Below are 21,283 nucleotides of genomic sequence, written 5' to 3' on the forward strand. Positions count from 1 at the left end.
TCCATGACCCATCGATCTCGACCGCTTCTACAAATGGCGAGCCATTCCCTCCTGCGGCCGTCGTCCAAGAACACAGCGCGTCGGCACAGCCACCGCGGCGATGGCGAACGGTCCGTGGCCCGGCTGCCGTGGCGTCCTCGTCCTCGCCGTCGCGCACGCCGCGGCGGCGGCGGCGGCGGCCACGACGGGCGGCGCAGCGGAGTCGCCTGCGCTCGCGCGGCAGCCCCCGCTCCGGGAGTCCAGCCTGGCGCCCCCGATCGTGCCGGCGGCCTGCGCGCAGGCCGTCCTGGAGGCGTCCCTCCCCTGCGCGCGCGACGTCCTCGAGACGCTCGTCTTCAAGACCGGGCGGCTCAGCGCGGACTGCTGCCGCGTTCTCGCCGGGGTCGGAGAAGAGTGCGTCGCCGCCGTGCTCTCCGGCGGCTCCTTCGGCCCCGCGCTGCTTCCCGTCGTCAACGGCGTCTGCGGCTTGGTCGCCAGCATTGGCTAGTCTAGCTACCGGAGTTCATCGGAATTGAAGAACGGGGATATATTCCATCGCGTTCAAATCATGGAACCTTCTTTTTCACCTGTGTGCGACGTATGTTAGGCATACTGTTTAGTTTTTGTTTAGAGGATAATAAGTTGGTTTTACACCTCGGTAGCTTCAACGTTGGCTTTGAACAAGGAAGATCCTACATTTGACTTACATGATCCTTTTTTGTTTCTTTACAACCAACCATTGTGATTGTTCGTTTTCATGCTACGTTCAGAGTTGAGACCTCACGTCCTCATCGTCGTTCCTTTGTTCGCCCACCCGTCCTCACTTAGAGCAAGTATTATGACTGGTAAAGAACTGACTAAATTCAACTTGGAAGAGAGAGAAAATAGGAAAGTGAAAAAAGTGGATGAGTTGCTAGGCGCCGGCTCAAACAGGCGATCTGCACTGTGCTGCCGGATTCTTATCGGCTCCTGTTCAAGCAGAGCAACCAATGCTCCTCCTGTTTGCGTGACGTGGCGTTTTCTTATCACCGGCAGCCACCGAAACCATAAACCTTGCTCTTATAGATATTTGATTTGAAAATGTAGAAATACCAAGATGTTTCTCCCTTTGGTCCAATAGGTGCTCATCCCTGCGGATAAGCTGGTAGTTTGGAGTAGTTTTTTTTTCATGTGTAAGTCATTTTTCAGTATTGGATAGTTTAGACTCTACTCTCTCCTTCTCTTTGGAGCCTGCTAGTGCTCCCTGAAAATTGCTATGTAATTTTATCTCCTTAATGCAATAAAGTTCATGCAATCTTACCTTGTTTTCCTCAAAAACCGTTCCACACCTGCACTGTTAAGGTGGCCAAATAGCTTATCTCCAAAAATGCTATGACCACCAATAAAGCGATTAAACAATATTGTTATATATTCGAAAGAGTTGTTTCATCCAATCACTCAAAATTCTATGGACCCTCTTATTAACGGAATGAAATTACGGTTACTTTTGTTAACGCTAGCCGCGTGAGGGCGTTTGATTTTTTTTTTAGAAAAGGTGAACATGTACTTTTTTTGAAAATACAAATGAACATGTAGTACTAGCCTCGCGAGGAGGAGTACATGGTGCACGTGTCTCTCCGCGCGACACGCAAGCCGCGCACCTAGACCCCACCGGCGACCATTCCGCCGCCGCGCCCGAAAGCCGAGTCCTTAATTAAACTCGAGAATTATATATATCCGGACAGCGACGCCCATCACTTCCTCCCCTCCTCCCCGTTCCCCCCGGCATCGGCGGAGCCAGGCCAGCTTCCCCCCAATCCGCCACTCGCTCACTCCCCCCACGAAACCCTAGGAATGGAACCCAAATCCACCACCCCTCCGCCGGCCCCCGTCATGGGCGCGCCCGTCGCGTACCCTCCGCCGCCCGCCGCCGCGTACGCCGCGGGGCCGTACGCCCACGCGCCGGCGGCCGCGCTCTACCCGCCGCCGCCGCCCCCGCCCCCTCCGCACCCCGCCGCCGCGGCGGTGCAGCAGCAGCTGGGCCCCGCGGCGCAGCAGCAGCTGAACCTGTTCTGGGCGGAGCAGTTCCGCGAGGTGGAGGCCACCACCGACTTCAAGAACCACAACCTGCCCCTGGCGCGCATCAAGAAGATCATGAAGGCGGACGAGGACGTCCGCATGATCGCCGCCGAGGCGCCCGTCGTCTTCGCCCGCGCCTGCGAGATGTTCATCCTCGAGCTCACGCACCGCGGCTGGGCGCACGCCGAGGAGAACAAGCGCCGCACGCTGCAGAAGTCCGACATCGCCGCCGCCGTCGCGCGCACCGAGGTCTTCGACTTCCTCGTCGACATCGTGCCGCGGGACGAGGCCAAGGACGCCGAGGCCGCCGCCGCCGCCGGCATGGGGGCCGGGATCCCGCACCCCGCCGCCGGCATGCCCGCCGCCGACCCGATGGGCTACTACTACGTCCAGCCGCAGTAAACCCATTTCCATTCCTTATCTTTTAATCTTAGCTTCGGCCGAGCCTTCCGAGTTTTAGTAAATTGTTACCGAGAGTGCGCTGTTGTTTCCCTTGTTCTGTTGTTGCGGCCTAATAACTCTATAAAGATGGCGTGATGATCATCTGATTTGCCCCCTCTTGAGTTACTCCCAAGTTATTTGATTTCAGATTTGAGAGAGGTGAGTTATCATAATTGAGGGAGGGACTGAGGGAGGCTGTGTGATGGTGATGATTCATGCGTAATTGAAACTCCTTCCTTATTAATCGTGTGCCACTCTCTGATTATTTTTATGCTGCATCCTGCCCAACTCCAAATGCCAGGAAATGTTTTATTACTATATTCTAAAGTTATGATTGCATTATATGAATCACTGATACTTCACTAACCCAGCCGTACCCTGTATCCGATACTTGCGTATCCAATACTTTGATACTCCGATACTCTCTCTATACTACCACTAGTGTGTTCTTTAGAATTTTTCCCCCTTTATAGGTTAGAAATGAAATGCTTGTCAGTTGTAGCCCGGCAGAGTTTTGTGTAATTTGAAGCTGAGCAAGTACAATCATTGGTTGTTTCGCGCGGCATAATGGATATAATTTTTCCCCTTGGCGCAACTTTAGGAAAGTGTTCTTTATGTAATTTTTGGAATATGAACGTCTGGACCTATGTCCTGTTTCTCAGGCCAATGTTCTTTGCCAAATTTCCAGAGTATGGACATGCTGTTCTTTGTGGACCTTGCAGTGCTCCTTGCAACGGCTGTTATGCAAGCTCCAGCATTTGTTTTTTTTTTAATGTCCAGCATTTGCCTTTGGGAAGCAAACTTCCCAACATTTCCTGTAGGTTTATGGGTGATTCTGTTCACACTTATTTTTTAGTTGATGTCTCTCTGATTCTTCAGGGTATTTAGATGAAATGACTTGTTTCTGAACAAATAACCAACGGTCCCTGATAGTTTTTTTGGATAACCGTTAATTGTCTATCCAGTAACCATTTCGTAAAACACTTTCCTACTAAATACTACAAGCTTCCAATATCCATAGTTTACTTTGGCTCTATTTCTTACTCTGAATATATACTGCTATACTGGATTGGTGTGCTGAAATGGTTTTTTTATTATTTTTATTTTGAAAGGTTGTTTTATAACTTGTGCACATCTTAAGCTAAGCATGTGCTGCGACGAACACGCAATTGTTTTAGTTGCTTCTTTATGGAGTAATAATCATGACTAGCACTACCATTCGACCTTTCACGTGGTACCTCTCACGGTCTTATCTGTTTAATCTGATTGATTGCACTTTCAGATTTTTTTTAACGATTATCATAGCATCAAAATTGCAATTTCAAAATTCTTGTTACGGGTTAAAATAGTTAAAATCGCCTTAAACCCAGGTTCTAGGTGCTGGTGCTCCATTGATTTGTAATACATATTTAAATCCAGGTACTTGGCTTGCAGCAATTTTTTGTGCAGCACTAGTGGAGGATGATAAAAAGCGATGCTGTCATGGAATTTCTGCATCTAGAAAAGAGTACAATTTTTGTCATAAGCTAAGGCTCATAGAAGTTTTGATGCACCAGAGCATGTTTGTCATAAACTTGGCAAAGCGAATTGATCTGTAGCCAAGGGATATCAATTAGTGATCCTTAGGTGCACCTCCAACCCTCTTTAGTTCAAAATTGTATATTACTTCTTCAAAATTAGATCTCATTTTGAAAAATTAGTAAGAGAGTTGGATGTGCACCTAAAGATCACCAATTTGCACCCCCTATTATAGCTGATTCAATTTACGGTCTATAAGTGTGAGAGCCCTGAACAAGGGCCATTTGCAAGCAAGTTCACTGGAGCATGTATTTGAAATTTTGAATGGGCTGAAAATGCATAAAAATCTCATGATAGACGGCGCCAAACAAGAACACTAAGCGTTCTCATGCCAGAATATCAACTGAAGCTCTAGCTACCGTGAAAATGACTACAAAGAATGTGCCCTTCATCATTTCAGGGCAGGGCGATGTTAAGCCTAGCATCAGTAGCATCATCTCCCTCGACTCGGTCTCTTTTGCATGGGAGCACAAGCAGTGATCTGTCCCCGATGCAGCGACGAACACTCTGTTCCCCACTTCCGTTTTTGAAGAAGCCGGTGACCCTGCAAAGCAAACAAGCAGAACTGCGTCAGGAACAACATTTCGTTCATGTGCAACTCAATTCCAATTTTCTGGTGCTGAATTGCTCAAAAAACGGCTCTGTATCATTACGTTCTTGGATTTTCCTTTAAATTTTGACGAAATCTTGACTGCAAACGAAATTCCAACTTACTCAAAGGGAATGGAAGTTGGAACAAACTGGGAAGAGTAGATTCAGAACTCACCACTTTCACTTTGGCGTTGTCCATCCTATGCGCAGAGGATGAACTTGCCGGAGGGCAACGCGGCGGCGGCGACGGCGAGCAGGCAGGTGGTGACGACGTTCTGCTGGCACCACCGGAGCGGCGCCCACGCGCCGGCGCCCTCGACGCTGGCGCACTTGGCCCTCGTCACCCTGTACTGCGGCTCCTTGGACAGGTCAAACGCGGCGCCCTTCATGCGCAGCTCCTGTACGGCGCGCGCCAGCGCGCGCGCGTCGCCGCGTTCCCGGCGCAGCCGCGCCGCGGCGCGCCAGTAGGCGCAGACCCGCAGCTGCACGGCCGCGGCGAGCGCGAGGGAGGCCGCCAGGGACAGCGACGACGGCACCCACCACCTCCTGCACGCGGCGCTCGCCGGGCGGCCCCCGCCGGCGGCGGCCGATGTGGCGGCGGTGGCCACTGACGCGGCGAAGAGGACCGCGAGGGACAGGCCGTGGAAGGCGAGGAACGCCGCGCAGAGGTAGAAGGCGTCCCGGCGCGCCGCGTCCATGCGCGCCTCCAGCGCGCACGCGCGGCGGCCCAGGCGGTCCTCCTCCCGCTGCCACAGCTTGAGCAGGAGCAGGTGGCCCGCGCTCGTCGCGATCTCCCCGAGCGGGTGGGCCCCGGCCGCCTTCTCAAGGGACCCGGTTGCCTCCGCCTCGCCTCCGTCGACGGAGACCGGGATCTCCACGATGTGGGCGTCGTTTTTGGCCGGCTCCGCCATGGCAGCAAGGTTTCTTGGCTTCTTGGTCCGAGAACGGATCTTTGTGGGGGAGGAAACAGGGAAAGAGACGATGACCTGAGGAAAGATCTGAGTTCGATGTGAGATTGGAGTCGGGAAAGGGAAGCAGAGATGGCAAGGTGAGGTTGGAACTTGGAAGTACGATGATCTCTGGGTTGGGCGGGTTGGGCGCGGCGCGGCTTAAGGCAAGGAAGGAGGATTGTGCTGCGTCCAACGGTCGGGTGGCCGGGCGCTTTTGCGAGGGAGGAGGCAGGCAACGGTCAGATCCTTTGCGGGCCTGGAATCTTCGTCGGATCGCAAAGGGCCTGAGAAGATGGGCCGCAAAGCGCAAGCAGAAGGCCCATATCCTGAACAAAAGGCCCAAAACACGAGCACTGCAAACACCGTCCATTCCGTGCGAGAGTGACGTCCGGGGAGATCAAGAGCGGCGTCACCAGCATCCGACGACGCGGTCGGCGTGCGCGGCGGACAACCCCGGCGACACCCCGATGCTGCGGCACGGCGGATGTCACGGCCGTGATAATATTCTCCGGCGGGCCCTCATCAAGCGCATCGGCACCCGGCAGCGCCGCGCCGCCGGGCATCTCGTGGCCGCTCCGTTATCTGTCACCGTCAACCTGCGGCTCCACGGCGAGCACCGCTGGCAAGCCGTCGTGCAGGAGCCGGCCGGGCAACAAGCGTAAGGCGATCCCCGGCCTCGCGATCGTCTGTCTATAAGTATCCGCCTGCCTTGTTTCCGTTCCGCCACAAGAACGGGAGACGTGGCCTGCCTGACTCTGCTTCCGCTTCCATGGCGCGCTTCGCTGCCGTCCTCCTCGCCGCCGCCGCCGCCCTGCTAGCGGTAATGGCCGGAGAACCCACTGGTCAATGCACGCGTTTTAATTCCCCGGTCGTATAGTTCAAGTACGTGACTAGAAAGAACGCTGACGAGTCTCTTCTCCTCGGGTTCAGGCTGGACGTCTGACACATGCGGCGCCGTCAACGGCCGAGGTGTTCTGGCGCGCCGTCCTGCCGGGCTCTGACGTGCCGGACGCCGTTCTCCGGCTCCTCCGCCCTGGTCGGTTATCCTCTCCTTCCGTTGATTTTACCTGACTGCCGGCATCAAGCACGGATGCGCGGCTGAAGGGAAGGGACGCGCACGGTTCATGGTCATGGTCTCGTGGATGGTGCAGGCAACAACTTCGTAAGCGAAACCGAGGCTGACGGCGTGGGTGCACCGAACGGTCCGTTCGATTACCAGAACTACGAGCGCTCGTCGGCGCCGTACGGCTACGACTACAAGCCCTCGTCGGCGCCGTACGGCTACGACTACAAGGCGCCGCTCGAGGGCGGTGAGGCGGCGCCCGGCGAGCACCACCACCACGCGGGCGGCGGGGCGGCCGCCGCGACGACGACGACGGTGTTCTTCCACGAGGAGGCGGTGCGCGTGGGCAAGCGCCTGCGGTTCCACTTCCCGGCCGCGGCGCCCGCGGCGCTCGGCTTCCTACCGCGCCACGTCGCGGACGCCATCCCGTTCACGACGCCGGCGCTGCCGGCCGTCCTCGCGCTGCTCGGCGTCGCGCCGGGAACCGCCCAGGCCGCCGCCATGGCGGAGACGCTGCGCACGTGCGAGTCGCACCCGCTCGCCGGGAAGGCCAAGTTCTGCGCCACGTCGCTGGAGGCCCTGGTCGAGCGCGCCATGGCGGCGCTCGGCACGCGCCGCGTCCGGGCGGTGACCTCCACGCTGCCCCGCGCCGGCGCGCCGCCGCAGGAGTACACCGTCCGCGCCGTGCGCCCCGTCGACGGCGCCAGCTTCGTGGCGTGCCACGACGAGGTGTACCCCTACACCGTGTACCGGTGCCACGGCACCGGCCCGGCCAGGGCGTACATGGTGGAGATGGACGGCGCCCGCGAGGGCGCTGTCACCGTGGCCACCGTCTGCCACACCGACACGTCCCGGTGGAACCCGGAGCACGTCTCCTTCAAGCTCCTCGGCACCAAGCCCGGTGGCGCGCCGATCTGCCACCTCATGCCGTACGGGCACATAATCTGGGCCAAGAACGTGAAGCGCTCCCCGGCGTAAGGAGCGGAGCACCATTCCTGCCGTAGCATTTTCTGATCAATGCCGTATCCCGTATCTATTTGTGGTGTTGTTCGTGCCACCTAGACTGCTCTTGTACCTCTGCAGTTCGTGGTAACTAGTCTGCAATAAAAGGACTGATTGTGCTTTGTGTTCACATGTCTGCTAAACCAGGAACACAGTACCACACTTATGAATAATCTGCACATTCGTAAACGTGGGAGACTATTGACAAAGAACTGAAACTTAGTAGGCAAAGCCGCAAAGGAACCACAAATGATTGTTACAAGAGAATGGTTTGCCAATATGTGACCGTGAAATCACATCATCATCATCCAAACTAATCCTCTAGTAGATCTACTGTAGCAGATATGTCAATGTGTCATTAAGTGATCATCTCAATCTGAACAAAGATAGCAAATACCAGCAGAACTTCAATCGTATTGAAACTTGATCAAACACTTACAAGCTACAGTACTAAGCAATTTTCACAAATTGTTCAAAACATGCAGCAAGCCATCAAGCAAGCCATTTCCACTCCACAATTTGTGGAACACACAGTAAACGTATCCTCATTCCACATTTGCCCCTAAACCCTTAAAAAGCCGGATTGTAATATCTAGATTGAGCGTAGCAGTTACAACTCAGAACAACTGGAACTGGAAAAGGATATTGCATCTGTGGGGCCGTGAGGGATACTGCTCTCCTACTTGCAACTGAAACATCTCTAGTTGATCAAAATTCACCTCAAATGGTAAGCAGTGCATATCTCAGGGTGTGAACAACGCGTGGCATGCACACTTGCGTAAGAATCTGAAGTCCGTGGAATACATCAATCAATCTTTACTGATGAGAAGAGGTAGTGCACGAAGGCAAACGATGTCAAAAAGCCAATGGTTCCAGTTGCTAGCATGATTGCGAATGCCATGAGGAATGAATAGCCGACATAAAGCATTGCAGAGACAGGTCCGCTCAGGCTTCTGAGGTCAAAGACCAAGTAGTTGATGGAGTAGAGGAATACGTAGAGAGCAACAGAACCTGAGGCGAAGAAAGCCTTCCACCACCACCTCCAGTCCTCCACACAGAGATTCATGTATGTTAGGACAACGGACACCTCAGCGCAGACAACGACAAGCAGCAGCAGAACAATCAGCAGGAAGCCAAACACATAGTAAAACCTTCCAAGCCAGATGCTCGATAGAATGAAGAAGAGCTCAATAAACAGGGTTCCAAATGGCAGAGTCCCTGCACCAAGGACAAGAAGCCATGATGGATACTTCCTTGCAGGGATCTCTCTAGGGATCTGATTGGTTCTAACAGGGAATTCTATTTGCTCCGCTCTTGTACCGAGAAAGCCACCAACAAGAGTCAATGGTACAGAAATGCAGAACCATAGAGCCAAAAGGGTGAAAAATAGTGAGATAGGTAAAGCCCCAGTGCTCTCGCTTTTCCACAACACAAAGTTTAAGACAGTCAGGACTGTGAACATGACACCAGGGAAAAAGCAGGCAGTCAACCAGGACACTGATCTCCAACCTGCAGATGTGCCCTTAATAGTCCTCCATAACCGAACACTGACATACCCAGCTGCAATACCAAGAAAAAGATAGAGAACAATCATCCCAGTAAGCAGCATTCCTCTTGAGGCTGGAGACATGAACCCAAGTGTAGCAAAAACGATTGTTACGATTGCCATGCCCAAAATCTGAACCCCATCACCAATCATTATGCATAACAGCTCGGAGCAAGTTGGCTCTCTGAATACATCTCCAACTACAAGCTTCCACCCAGATAGTTCCTCATTCATCTGTGCTTGTGCTTCCTTGTCAAGCTCTTCATATCTGGTCAGGTCCCGTCTGACAGTTCTGAGGAATATAACAAAGACGATTCCAGCCAAGAACAAGATCACCATGAGGGAGTTCATTATCGAGAACCAGTGGACCTTAGACCCAGCCTCCATCTTCAGATAAGCATCCCACCTAGATGGCCACCTGATATCACTCTTCACAAACTCGACGTCATAAGTGAATGTAATCCTCTCTTGTTGCCTGATCACTTGGGCCTTCTTAAGCTCCACAGGGCAGTCCACTGGGTCAATGCTGTCGTACATGTTAAGCTTAGAGAAATCCTCAGCATTACGTTTCACACTGCAAGGCACAACCTGAAATCCAACAATCTGATACCCAGACATCCCCTTCTTGTCTATCTCTGAGATGACACCAGATCCTTCTTCTCCAGTACCAATGATTTCCACATTGCTGCCCTCATACTCATGGACCAAGACCTTAAACTTCAAATGGTTGATGATATAATCCTCTGAGCTACCAGCTGGAGAGTAACCAACAGGGAAGCCAGTCCACTGTACCGTGACACCATTCTGCTCAGTGAAACGCATGACAGGCAGATTGTCAAGCATCATGTTGACCTGGTAAAGATCGCGGGCGCGCTGCTTAAGGAGCTTTGCATCATTCTCATTAAGCCCTTTTGTGGTGCAGAGGAAGAGGGACTCATTAACATTGACACGGAACTCGTAGGGCGAGTTGTCGATCTGATCGCCCATCAGCAGCTCACCCAGATTCTCAGCGCTCTTCTTGATGCCACCCTTGGGACGGCAGTACGGCAGGCTGTAGTAGTTGAAAGGCATCTCCGTCTCAATGGACGTGAGCGAGTTCACCTTGGCAGATATCGACTCGCCTTGGGAGTATGTGTGCATGTAGCTGCCTGGCAAGTAGAATGCATTGCCTGGTGAGACCACCAGCAACAGCACGGTCCATAACAGCGGAGCCATAAAACAGGAATTGAGCAGCGTCCCAGCCATCTGAAGCACAAACTGTCCAACACCTAGAACATGCGCAAGCCAACCTGCAACCGAAAATGAACCGATGTTACATAGATCAAGGATTGAATATTCTCCCAAACCATGGTTCCTCAAGCGCCATTGTTTGGGCAGAACAGAACTGAACTTATAATGCAATTGCAGAAATCTAGTACATGATTTTCTTGCGTAGGATATCGCAAACCACCTCTACTCCCAGAAAAATCCAGAACATTCATATTTTTTGCAAGGTTGAAACAAGACAACCTGCACAAGACATAGAGCCAAACTAGCACAGCAAATTGTACACACAACAATAAGCGAATTCTGTGGTAACATGTCCAACAGGTATACATGACGAGGCACTTGTCAGCAGCTAAGACATTGCAAATCTTCATGCAAAAACCTAACTAGGAACTAGTTAGCTACTAGACGAACTCGCATGCCATTTTTTATTCATACCCTAAGTTTCTAACACGGCCAAAAATGTAAAGTATGCCATGACTTGAGACACTGTCACTATGTGACTGCAAACCACTAAGTAAGCTCAATACCCGAACACCTAGAACAAGTTCAATACCCGAACGAGGGCGGGCCCTATACAGGTGCAACCGTCCCTCTGGGAATCTGAAGTACACTTCCACAGAACTGTTCCAACACCACACCCCAAGTTTCACAAGCTGCCGACCCGCAGGAACCCGGCACACCTGAACCATCAACCCTCAAGTCCCTCAACACACTCTCCCAGCAGGAATCCCAGCGGGTCCCGCTCCACGAACGAAGCTGCGCTGCCTAATTTATCCAGAAGCTCGAGGATCTGTCTAGACGAACGCGGAGATCTACAGCAGGCAACCGCGCGAGAGCCAGAACCGGTAGATTAAACCGCACCACCGCGCTGCTTCTACGCCCGAGCCGCGAGAGGAAGGGATAGCGGGCGGCGGGCGCGCCGAGAAGGTTCTAGAACGGAAGCGCGAGGGGAGGAAGCGTACCTGGCGCGCCGGGCGTGCGGAAGCGGGAGGGTGGCCGGGAGATGGTCGTGGCGTCGGAGCGGACGGGGAGGTGAGGTGGGAAGGGGAGGGGATGGGTGGGGTGGGGGTGGGGTCCGGCTGGGGGAGTCGGGGTGGGGATGGCGCATCCGAAATCTTCTCGGTGATGGGCCTGGGCCGCCTGGTGCCTTTCTTTGCTGTGGTGGATGTGGATCTGATTCTCTCCTGCTTTCGGCATCTCTTTTTTTTCTTGGTGCGCCACGTTTTGCTATTCTGAGACATCGCAATGTGATGATGAGATCTTGGTAAACTTGAGTGCCGAACGAGCTACACAACTCAGAAAAGTTACCAAAACCAGCCGAGAGTGGCAGATGCTGACCTGTGTGTTTTTTTTATGGGAGATGCTGACCTGTGTTGGTGAGCTGAACAGGAAGACTATGAACGAGATGACTTGGCTTGTCAGCCAACCAACTAGCAGTGTTTTTTTTACACCAAATCAGCACTAATCATCAGCCATCAGCCAGCCATTAGTATTTTTATAATAAATCAGCAACAACCACCAGTCACAGCTAAGTATATAGAGTGAATGATGCGACGTACAGATGTGCTCGGAATGTATTTGACGTTAGGGGCCCAAAAAATGACTGTGCCTCGGGCCCAGGAAGAGAACTAGACCAATGCTGTAACTCCGAGCCCAGGAATTCATTCGCAGGCCGGAATTAGCAATGAGCTCAAAACAAGCCACCGCGAGCTGCTGGATGGGCCAGGCCAGATTTTATTCGGCCCATCAAAACAAGGCCCACTTGTCCGTCTCCGTTTCCTCTTCCATCGCGCTGCAACAAGCCAACAAGCTGCAGCCTCTCGCGCGTCCAAATTCCATTGCTCCGACCACTCCGAGGCATCAAAGCAGCCGGCGCGGCAGATGTGGGATCCCCTCCCCTCTCCCTACCCGATCTGTGAAAACTGAGAAGCTCCTCACATGCTAGTACATGGTAGTAGGACTAGGAGTGTAGGAGTAGGATATAGGAGCTCCATTAGCGGATCCTCCGCGAAAGCGACCACGTTGAACAGTGCCGCCGGCCGCATTAGTTGCCGCCCGCCGGCGCACTCACGCGCCGCCGACGGTTGCGTCCGGCGGCCGCCACCCGCGCGCGCCTGTGACGAATTTACGCCCGCCGCGGCGAGCGCCAAGTGCCGGCGGGCAGCCCAAGCATGCGGGGCGGAGGCGGACGGCAGGCGGCCGGGGGCCCCGCGCACGTTCCCGCGTACTCCACCCCTCCTCCGCCCCCGCCACGGCCACGAACGACGCGCGCAACAGTGCGCCGCACGGGATCCGACGCGCCCGCGCGCCACACCCCTTCCTCCCCTGCGGGCGCCGGGGCCATGCCATCCCTTCATTGATCATGCTGCATGGACACTGGACTGACCGGAGCGCGTAGTAAATGGCTCTACATTCCTGCTGCAGTGGACGACGAGTCGCCTTCAACCTCGCCGGGCTCGAGCGGCAGCATGGAATCAACCGCGCGGGGAATGAATTGAAGGAGCATGCTGGCGGTTTTACTCGTGCCCTTGTTACCTTTTGCACGGGGGCGCTGCCCTGCGCCGGAGGGTAGGGGGGCTTTCAATGTGCGGAGCAGATGCGCAAGCAGAAGCAGAACGAACGTAGGCGCACAGTGATCAGAGTTAACGCGCTGCCTGCCTGCGCGGAGCAGCAGGAGCGCTGGGTTGATCCGGCGAGCCGCGGAGTGGGCGGCCCGGGGCGGGGCAAGCGGCCAAGCGGGCGCTACAGGCGAAGAATCTCTCGCTCGCTCACCAGCCGCGCGTCCTGTGCGCGATCGCGCGGGGCAGCGGCACATGCGCGCCCCGTGCGTCGCGCGGTCTCGGCTGCTGCTGGGGCTTTCCTTTTCGCCTGGCTGGCTGGGAGAGGGAGACGGGCAGGCCGGCCGGCCGGCCGCGGCATCCGATGCTCCGACGTTCGGCGGGGACGGGACGCTCGCGGCGGAAGCAGGTAGGCCGGTTCGCATCTTTCCGGTCAAAGAGAACCGGTGGACGCCGACCCGTGACACGACTGGCGGTGCCTTGTCTCGTCTCGCTACGCTACGACGGTGGAGCTTTTCCGTTGCGTCCCGTCCGGGCATCGTGCGAACGGTGACCGGTTCTGACAAGTGGCGCACCTAGTAACAGACGAAGAAGGTGCCCCACTTGCCAGATCGGGTGAGAAGGTGCCAGCGCCACTACTGTGCCGGCATGGCCTAGTGGCGTGGCGTCCCGTAGCGACAGGCAGGCAGGCAGCAGGATGCTCTGGGAGTTTTTTACCCACTGCTCCCTTTCCAGTTTTTGAAAAATGGTCGCTGGGACTGAAAATGGCACGCTCGTAGTACTACTACGACTCCGTCCCCCAAAACAAATACAGTACTTACCACTCTCAATAGGAAAATACAGTACACACCCAAGTGAAGTACGCGTACGGTACACCCGGGCAGCATTGATGGCGAGAGGCTGTGCAGGGGAGGCCGTACCGGCCGGGCGCCTACTCACGTGCCTGCCGCGGCACCACACGGCCATGTTGCCGCCCTCTTGGCCTCTTGCCTTGGCATCAATGGCGCCGAGGCGCCTGGACGCAGCCCCACTCCCACGTCGCCGGAGCCCTCCCCCACCTCCACGCCACGCCACCGCTCTCCTCTCCCCACCACAAGGCAGCCCCGCCGGCCGGGCCGGCCGGTTCGTTAGAGTTTCGTTCCGGCCTATTGTTCCCGCCGCGACCGCGCCGCGCCACGCGTGGGGGGCGTACGGCCCTCCGCCCAATCCATGGACGCATCATGAGCTCATGACACCGGCCCAGCTCGTGAGCGGCCGGCCTCCGCCTCCCTCCCGTCCCGGCGCCGGTGACCCTGGACCAATTACGAGGCCATCATCAGCCACCGCCACCACCAATCCATCATCATAACCCGGGCCGGCCGCACGCCTCCACCCGCGCGCGTGCCGGCCAAACCGCTAGAAATTACGAGGTAATCATGGCGGCCCGGCTGCCGGTGGCAGGGGCGGCGGAGCACGCGCGCGCCGCGCGCGTCTTTTTTACGGCCAGGCTGGCTCGGAGTCGGAGAGAGCCTCCGCTCGGATTTACAGGGGCGGGCGGGGCGGGGCAGCGCCACTGCGCCACGCCGGGAGCCGGGCCCCGCCGCGCCGGCGCGCTCTTTTTGGCAGCGGAGATGGCGGCAAAAGGGCATCACGAGGCGACGGCGATGCACCAGGGCGACGCCGGCCGACGCAGAGCCGCAGAGGCCAGGGCCAGGGAGGCCTTGCCAAGTTGGCCTGCTGGCATGCTCGGCGCAGCGCGGTGGTCGTCGTCGGCTTCCCCTTTACCCTGCCGCGCCTGCGCCTGCGCCAGCGGCCCCGCACCGAGCGAGGCGCCCCGTCCTGTTACTGTTTTGCCAAGCGGTGGTGTCGCAGCAGGCAGCAGCAGCTGTTGCTGTGTAGGTGACAGGAACGCGACGCTGCGGCGGTGTGCAGCGGTGAGCTGAGCTTCCGGCGAGGCGTGCTTCGCCGCCAGCATCAGGGAGGTGAGAACACACAGAGGTGCTGCGCTGTACGTACGCTCCACACACTGTTGCCCGGGCTCGCTCGCCGGCCGATCCGTCGTGCTGCGGGCAGCGACGGGGCAGGCAGAGCCCGTGAAGAGACAAGCAGGAGGCACGCGCGCTCGCGAACGAACGAGACGGGCGCGGTGGACGGACGGACGCATCCGCCCTCCGCCGATCGGGCCAAGACACGCGCCCGTGTCGATCTCCTGTTCACGTAGCCCACTTTTGTACGCACGCTGTACTGCCACGTACAGGCCTGGCTACTTTTGTACGTACTTCGCAGCCTCACTGGACGCTGAGCTGACACGAAAGAAACCCTCGGCTCCCCTCGGTGTGTGGTTACAGGTCCCAGGGGTGGGAATCACGAGGGCGGCTGATGGGAGTTACGGACGCTGATGACCTGACTGACTGACCGGCTGGCGAGCTGGCTGTGTTTTTTCCTTGGGGGGGGGGGGGGGCGCAAAGGAGAGCAGCGTTCCCTTGGTCCTATGCGCGTGTCGTTTGCGCGTGACCGCGTGCCGGCAAAAAGATGCATCGGCTCCGAGCCAAGCCTCGGAGGGTTAAAAAGCGGAGGGGAGGGGGTGCCTGTGCGGCTGTGCCTCTGCTCGTCGTCCTTCCTTGGCTGGGCTGTGTGTCGAGCCAGCCAGGTCTAATCGGTCACGTCGCTTCTGAGGCCGGTCTTAGGTTTGGCATGGCTTGCCGGTGCAGATCGAGCAGGTCTCTGAATTCTGAGACCGGTCTTAGTCCGTGTTTGGTAAAATCTGTGCACGTTTTTCGAAAAAAAATCTCGTATGCATGGAGGACTAAATGAAGTCTATTTGTAAAATCTTTTTAGGGATAAGTGTAATTTTTCGAGACGAATCTAATGACGGTAATTAATTGATGATTTGCTACAGTGATGCTACAGTAACCATCCTCTAATCGCGCGGTCAAAGGCCTCATTGAATTCGTCTCGCGATTTACACGGGGGGTTGTGGAGGTGGTTTTGTAATTAGACTTCGTTTACTACTCCAAATTAGTGGTCAAAGTAGGGTGAAAAATTTTTCACCCTACATCCAAACACGGCCTTAGGCTGCGTTTAGTTACTTACAAAATTTGCGCAGTACTCATCACATCGAATTTTCGAACACATACGTGAAATATTAAATATAGTTAAAAAAATAACTAATTATATAGTCTAACTGATTCCTACGAGATGAATCTAATGATGCTAATTAATCCATAATTAGATATTAATTGTCAAATAACAACGAAATATGCTACAATAGCCAAATCCCAACTTTTTCACCAACTAAACACCCCCTTAGCAAATACGGAGTACTAATAGGCAAGGTATTTTTCTCCGTCCATGAAAAATTGTAATTATAAAATTCGTGTTAGTTAATGTAGCTAAAGTTTGATAAAATTTATAGTAAGTAGTATTAGCGTTTATACCTCTAAAAAAGTTGTATTCTAGCACTAATCTAATTATATTTATTTTGTATCACAAATTTTATTAAATCTTTAACTAAAGTTTATATTATTTAGGGAAAAGTCCAATTTTCAACCTCGAACTATCGCAAAAAACCTGATTTTCAACCTTCAACTACGAAACCGGACAACATAGGTCATCCAACTGTCAAAACCGGACAAATTTGGCCCTTGGGGAGGTCTTGAAGGTGGATTTGCATTTTTTAAAAAATTAAATAAATCTAATTAGATTTAAAAAATTAAAACTATTTCACTTTAAATCAGAAAAATATGAAACTAGTACCAAAATTTTTCTAAAAATGTAACCTATCTATTTTTGCTCCATTTGGATCTTAGTTATTAAAGATAATAGGCATAACTGCAAGTAGCCAAATATTATGAACATAAATAAAATTAGATCTGAATAGCTCACAAGTCATGTGACAACAGATATGTTACATTTTTAGAAAACTTTTGATACCCATTTCATAATTTTTTGACTTAAAATGAATTATTTATAAAAATTTTAGTGTAAAATTGAATATTTTTAATTCTCACAAAATGAAAAACCAGATTCAAAACCACCTCTTGGGCCAAATTTGTCCGATTTTGACAGTTGGATGGTCTATGTTGTCTGGTTTCGTTGTTGAATGTTGAAAACCAGACTTTTTCCTATTATTTAATACATCGAAAAGAAAAAAATTGCATTCTTCGCTGGAGGGAGGGTGTAGTTGCAATTCAGCTCGATACAAGCATGATTTGGCAATCATGCGTGTGCTGGTACACTTCAGATTTGCAAATGCAACGACACTGACACCAACCGCCGTGCACTCACAGTACCACCCAACTCGAACGGCACTGGTCGGACAAGCAAGCACCCGGCCGGCCGGCCGGCCGGCACCATGATTGCTGAACCTTCTCACGGGGCGCGCCGCGCGCCGCGCGCACCGCCCGATCGCCCGGCGGGACCTCACGCGATGAGGGAGAGATCCCCCGGCCGTATCCCCGGTCTCTCGAGGGGACGGTGACGCCAACCCCACACCCATCACTGCGCACCGTTGAATCCGCGCCGGCCCTCCGGCACGCCGGCGCGCGCCTCTGCCCTCTGGTCGCATCAGGTTTTTCACCACCCCACCTGCATGGCCGGCCGATGGTCCCCCGGCCGGCGCCGCTCGGCACGGCGGAGCTCCCGGCGATCGTGTACCCCTTGGCCGTGGCGGCGCGGCGCTAGCGTTACCGGCGGGGGGGGTACCGCTGCGGCCGCGCGGCTACGGGCTGGGCGAGAGCGACCATTCCGCAAGACGACGGGTGGCCTGGGGGTCGACGGCGAGCGGCCCGGCACCCGGTGGTTGGATCGAACTGAAAAGCGGCCGGCAGATACCGGTCGTGTTGGCTGGCTGGCTGCTGGTCCCTGGCGCGCCATGGGTTTTGACTGCACGGCCTCCCAATGTTCACCGTCACGGACGGACGGACGTGATGACGCCCCGACCGTGATGTCAGGAGGCAGGTTACGGCGCTAAGCACACCAATTAGGCCTTGTTTAGATTTCAAAATGCAAAATATAAAATTTTTGTAAATCGCTTGCATGGTGTACTAAATGTAGTCAAAAAACAAATGGCATTACACAAATAGACTGTAAATCGCAAGACGAATCTAATAAGCATAATTAGGACGTGATTAAACACTAAATTGCTACAGTAATGCTACATTAAACAAGCTCTAATGATGGATTAATTAGGCTCATTAGATTCGTCTCGTAGTTTACAGACGAGATCTGTAATTAGTTTTGTGATTAGTCTATATTTAATACTTCTAATATTGAAAATTCTCTTCAAAAAACACAAAAATGCAAAATACAAAGTGAACTAAACACAATTTATTAGGACGCTACTGCTGGCAACAAACTCTTTTGTTCCGTACCGCTCGAATGATTGAAAGATCTTGCAAACGGGCCGCCGTGGCGGATCTCGGTGACCACCGCGTCGCCCCGTACGTGCGAACGGTACAAGGGCTCGTTTTGTTGCGTTGCACGGCATCGGGATTCAAGTACCTTGTTCCTCCCCCGCCCGTGCCATGGTTTTGTCCCGGAGGCAGCAGGTCGGGAACGCGGCGAGATGCCTTTTTCCGGCCGGCCGGGCCATCGTCGTGGCCGCGGCCGCCGGCCCCGGCGAGGACCACCGGCGAGTGGCGCGTGGGCCTCTTGGATCGGTGATCCCGCACGGCCGATGCGGTAGAGCTGGCACCGCCGCGTAGTGCACGCCGCGCACGTGTCTCGCCGGCCACGATCTGCTCTGGCGCGTCCGCGCGCGGCGTCCCGGCCGTGCGCCGCCGCGGGCCGGACCGGCGGCGAAGGTAACATGCGGCCGGGGGCGGGTGGTCGAGTGGTCAAGCTCGCCCACGTCCGGCCCGTCCCGTCTCCCTCGCAACACGAACGCGCTCGTGCTGTCACCTCGCGTGCGCCCACACCGGGCTCGCTCGCCGCCGTTGGAAAGATTATATTTTCCGTCCACGGCCGCCATGATCGCGCACGAGACGAAGCTGCTGGGTACAGAAAGAGTCTCGTGTGGTCACGCTCAAAGGAAGTCGCCATGGACATGATACAAATAAACAAAGGAACAACACAAAGGTGAAGATAGAAGAAAACAAGATCGATGCAGTTGCAGAGAACGCTGTGCCCAGCCATGGTTCCTCGCTGGTCGCTGCAACTGCAATGCTGTTGCATGTCGAGTCCATAGAGCTGGCTCGTCTCGTGAAGCTGGAAGAAGCACGGCAGCGACTGGCCTGCCGGCCTTTTTGCACCCCCGATGCGGAGTCGTCTCAGGCGGCCAGCCGGCCAAGGCCATGCCATGCCATGATTCGTGGAATGTTGTTGCGCAGGAGCGGCGCATGGACCGGCCGGCCGGCCGGCGCCGAAAGCCCTGCCGTGCCCGCTGCCGCTGGCCAGCTCCACGCCTCCGCCGGGTTGGTGCGCGCTGCGCGGCGTCCATGGCTGCGACTCTGCGCGGGCCACCGAAACCACCCGAGGCAGGCCTGTGGCTGTGGCGGCGTGTGCGTAGCACGGCGAAGCTCGCTGGTCACCTGCCACTGCCAGGCTCCCAGGCTGAGCCAGAAGCCGCAGCACCAGACAAAGGGAGATGAACGGAGAGCCCTCCGTGGGCACGGTCCATGGACGGGTCCGCGCCGCGCTGGTGTGGGGACGCGCGCCACGCAGGGGCCTGGAAAACCGGACCGGACCTGCGCGCGCACCTAACTACCGTACGGTCCCGAGGGCGGACCGCAACGCGACAAGCCCCACACCCCACCAAATCTAATCGCTGTCCCGCGCTAATCTACGCGTAATCTAATCCGAAGAAGTCCCGAGCGGCGGCGCGCTCCCGCCCGGCGGCTGCCTCCCGCCCGCCCGGCCGGTGGTGGGCTGCCGCCTCGGAGGCCACCACCGTCCACAGCGCCGCGCCGTCCCGTCGTCGGCTCGCCGTCCTCTCCCACCACCACGCCGTGGCCGCCACCCGCCCACCAGGCACCAGCACGGCCGCTGCTAGTGCCCGTCCAACCGGCGCGCACGCGGAGAGAGACAGACCATCCATCCTGCGATCCGCGGCGCCGCTACGTGGACGGCGACGACGGTCTTTGACGACCGAATGATGCTGTCCCCTCCCTTCCGCTTTGCCCTTGTACGCGTGTGCGTGCCCGTCGTCCTGGGCGTACGCGCGCGGCGTCTTCCTGGAGCTCCCTGCTGCGCCCCTCCCGCTTGCCCACTTGTCTCCTCCGATTTGGGCAGAAGGAGGGTATCAGAATGGCACAAAAGGAATAAAAAAACCTTTTTTTGTGATAAAGATGGCAGATTCGCCGCTGCACTACTGTGCTAATGGCCGCGCCCGTGCAGATCGGGGAGGAGTCGGTGCCGGTGCGCGAGCGCTGTCGCGCGCCGGACGGGCTGCGAAAGCGCGGGGCGACGCGGACGGTCGCTGTTGCGCGACCTAACAGCAACGAAGGAAGAGGGTGAGCCGCAGGAGAGGATCAGATGATAGCTCGCACCGAGCTCTCCTTCACCTACCTCCAGCGACGCACACACCCTTTTCCTTTCTTTTTTTTTTTTGCGTTTCGCCTGATGTCACTCGATTCATGTTTTTTCTTTGGAAATAATTCGTATTTCTCCTTGGGATCAGACTACAGCGCATTGTACTGGCAAGTGGCAACTGCAGGTACGTCGTCACGTGCGTGCACGCATACGGTGTACGATAGCGCCACGCCGGCCGACACGAGCGACGGTGAAGACGTACGGTGGCCGGAGCACAGGCCGCCATCGCTGTTTGTCCAGCCCCTAACATGGTGATGAGACGAACGGCGATGAGCACCGGGCGGCCGCCTGAGCTGGAGCGCCATGATGGCGGTGCGGCTGCTTCACTTTACGTTGGGCACTAATCAAAGAGGCGACGGGTAAGAGCAAGTATTATGAGGCTTACTCAGCGGGCGAAATAGTTCTCCACGTCAGATGGATCCTAGCTGGAGGGAAGAGAATTGAGGAAAGAGTAAAGCGGGCGGATACTGAGTCGCCCGGCTGAAACGGGACGCCCGAGGCCATACCGCCCGCAGCGGGCGAAACAGCCGGCTCTTTCTTCCGCATCTCGATCCCGTGCTCCTCCGTCCCATGCAGACATTAATTGCTTTGATGTTTCAATCAGCCAGTGTACCAGCCGGCTTATAGCCAACCCATTATATGGGTAAGCTTTTAGAGCTCGGCTAAGTGACATGGCAATGGCTTTCAGCCAGCTGCCGGCTGGGTTATAATTCTTTCTCTAAAGGCCGCCGGAATCGCC

The 21,283-nt window shown here is 55.4% G+C and overlaps 4 protein-coding genes across 6 annotated transcripts; 2 read left to right on the top strand and 2 right to left on the bottom strand.

The window, feature by feature from the left end:
- The first annotated feature begins 1,716 nt into the window (after positions 1 to 1,716).
- LOC120679812 (nuclear transcription factor Y subunit C-6-like) lies at positions 1,717 to 2,747 on the top strand. The gene has a single exon (XM_039961474.1). It carries the CDS (start codon positions 1,813 to 1,815, stop codon positions 2,437 to 2,439), a length of 627 nt encoding a protein of 208 aa, XP_039817408.1. The 5' UTR covers positions 1,717 to 1,812; the 3' UTR covers positions 2,440 to 2,747.
- A 1,532-nt stretch (positions 2,748 to 4,279) lies between these two features.
- LOC120679811 lies at positions 4,280 to 5,764 on the bottom strand. Of its 2 annotated transcripts, none has more exons than XM_039961472.1 (2): positions 4,823 to 5,764; positions 4,280 to 4,600 (listed from the first exon to the last, which is right to left on the bottom strand). In XM_039961472.1, the coding sequence occupies exon 1, from the start codon at positions 5,556 to 5,558 to the stop codon at positions 4,848 to 4,850; it is 711 nt and encodes a 236-aa protein (XP_039817406.1). In that variant the 5' UTR covers positions 5,559 to 5,764; the 3' UTR covers positions 4,280 to 4,600; positions 4,823 to 4,847. The 2 variants fall into 2 exon arrangements, with proteins under 2 accessions (XP_039817406.1, XP_039817407.1); XM_039961473.1 differs by having other exon boundaries at positions 4,819 to 5,764.
- Positions 5,765 to 6,208: 444 nt separating this feature from the next.
- Positions 6,209 to 7,796, top strand: LOC120677725 (BURP domain-containing protein 13-like). The gene is made up of 3 exons (XM_039958895.1): positions 6,209 to 6,417; positions 6,528 to 6,633; positions 6,749 to 7,796. The coding sequence occupies exons 1-3, from the start codon at positions 6,367 to 6,369 to the stop codon at positions 7,636 to 7,638; spliced, it is 1,047 nt and encodes a 348-aa protein (XP_039814829.1). The 5' UTR covers positions 6,209 to 6,366; the 3' UTR covers positions 7,639 to 7,796.
- A 243-nt stretch (positions 7,797 to 8,039) lies between these two features.
- Positions 8,040 to 11,544, bottom strand: LOC120677724 (transmembrane 9 superfamily member 12-like). Of its 2 annotated transcripts, none has more exons than XM_039958892.1 (2): positions 11,440 to 11,544; positions 8,040 to 10,497 (listed from the first exon to the last, which is right to left on the bottom strand). In XM_039958892.1, exon 2 carries the CDS (start codon positions 10,451 to 10,453, stop codon positions 8,468 to 8,470), a length of 1,986 nt encoding a protein of 661 aa, XP_039814826.1. In that variant the 5' UTR covers positions 10,454 to 10,497; positions 11,440 to 11,544; the 3' UTR covers positions 8,040 to 8,467. The 2 variants fall into 2 exon arrangements, with proteins under 2 accessions (XP_039814826.1, XP_039814827.1); XM_039958893.1 differs by lacking the exon at positions 11,440 to 11,544 and adding an exon at positions 10,627 to 11,402.
- Positions 11,545 to 21,283: the final 9,739 nt, after the last annotated feature.

This window comes from Panicum virgatum, chromosome 6N, assembly GCF_016808335.1.
Source record: "Panicum virgatum strain AP13 chromosome 6N, P.virgatum_v5, whole genome shotgun sequence".
Lineage (NCBI taxonomy): Eukaryota > Viridiplantae > Streptophyta > Magnoliopsida > Poales > Poaceae > Panicum > Panicum virgatum.

Coding starts and splice junctions, on each gene's coding strand:
- LOC120679811 (XM_039961472.1), bottom strand. CDS start 5,558: ATGGCGGAGCCGGCCAAAAACGACGCCCACATCGTGGAGATCCCGGTC.
- LOC120677724 (XM_039958892.1), bottom strand. CDS start 10,453: ATGGCTGGGACGCTGCTCAATTCCTGTTTTATGGCTCCGCTGTTATGG.
- LOC120677725 (XM_039958895.1), top strand. CDS start 6,367: ATGGCGCGCTTCGCTGCCGTCCTCCTCGCCGCCGCCGCCGCCCTGCTA. Junction 6,418..6,527: donor CCGCCGCCGCCCTGCTAGCG/GTAATGGCCGGA, acceptor CCTCGGGTTCAG/GCTGGACGTCTGACACATGC. Junction 6,634..6,748: donor TCTCCGGCTCCTCCGCCCTG/GTCGGTTATCCT, acceptor TGGATGGTGCAG/GCAACAACTTCGTAAGCGAA.
- LOC120679812 (XM_039961474.1), top strand. CDS start 1,813: ATGGAACCCAAATCCACCACCCCTCCGCCGGCCCCCGTCATGGGCGCG.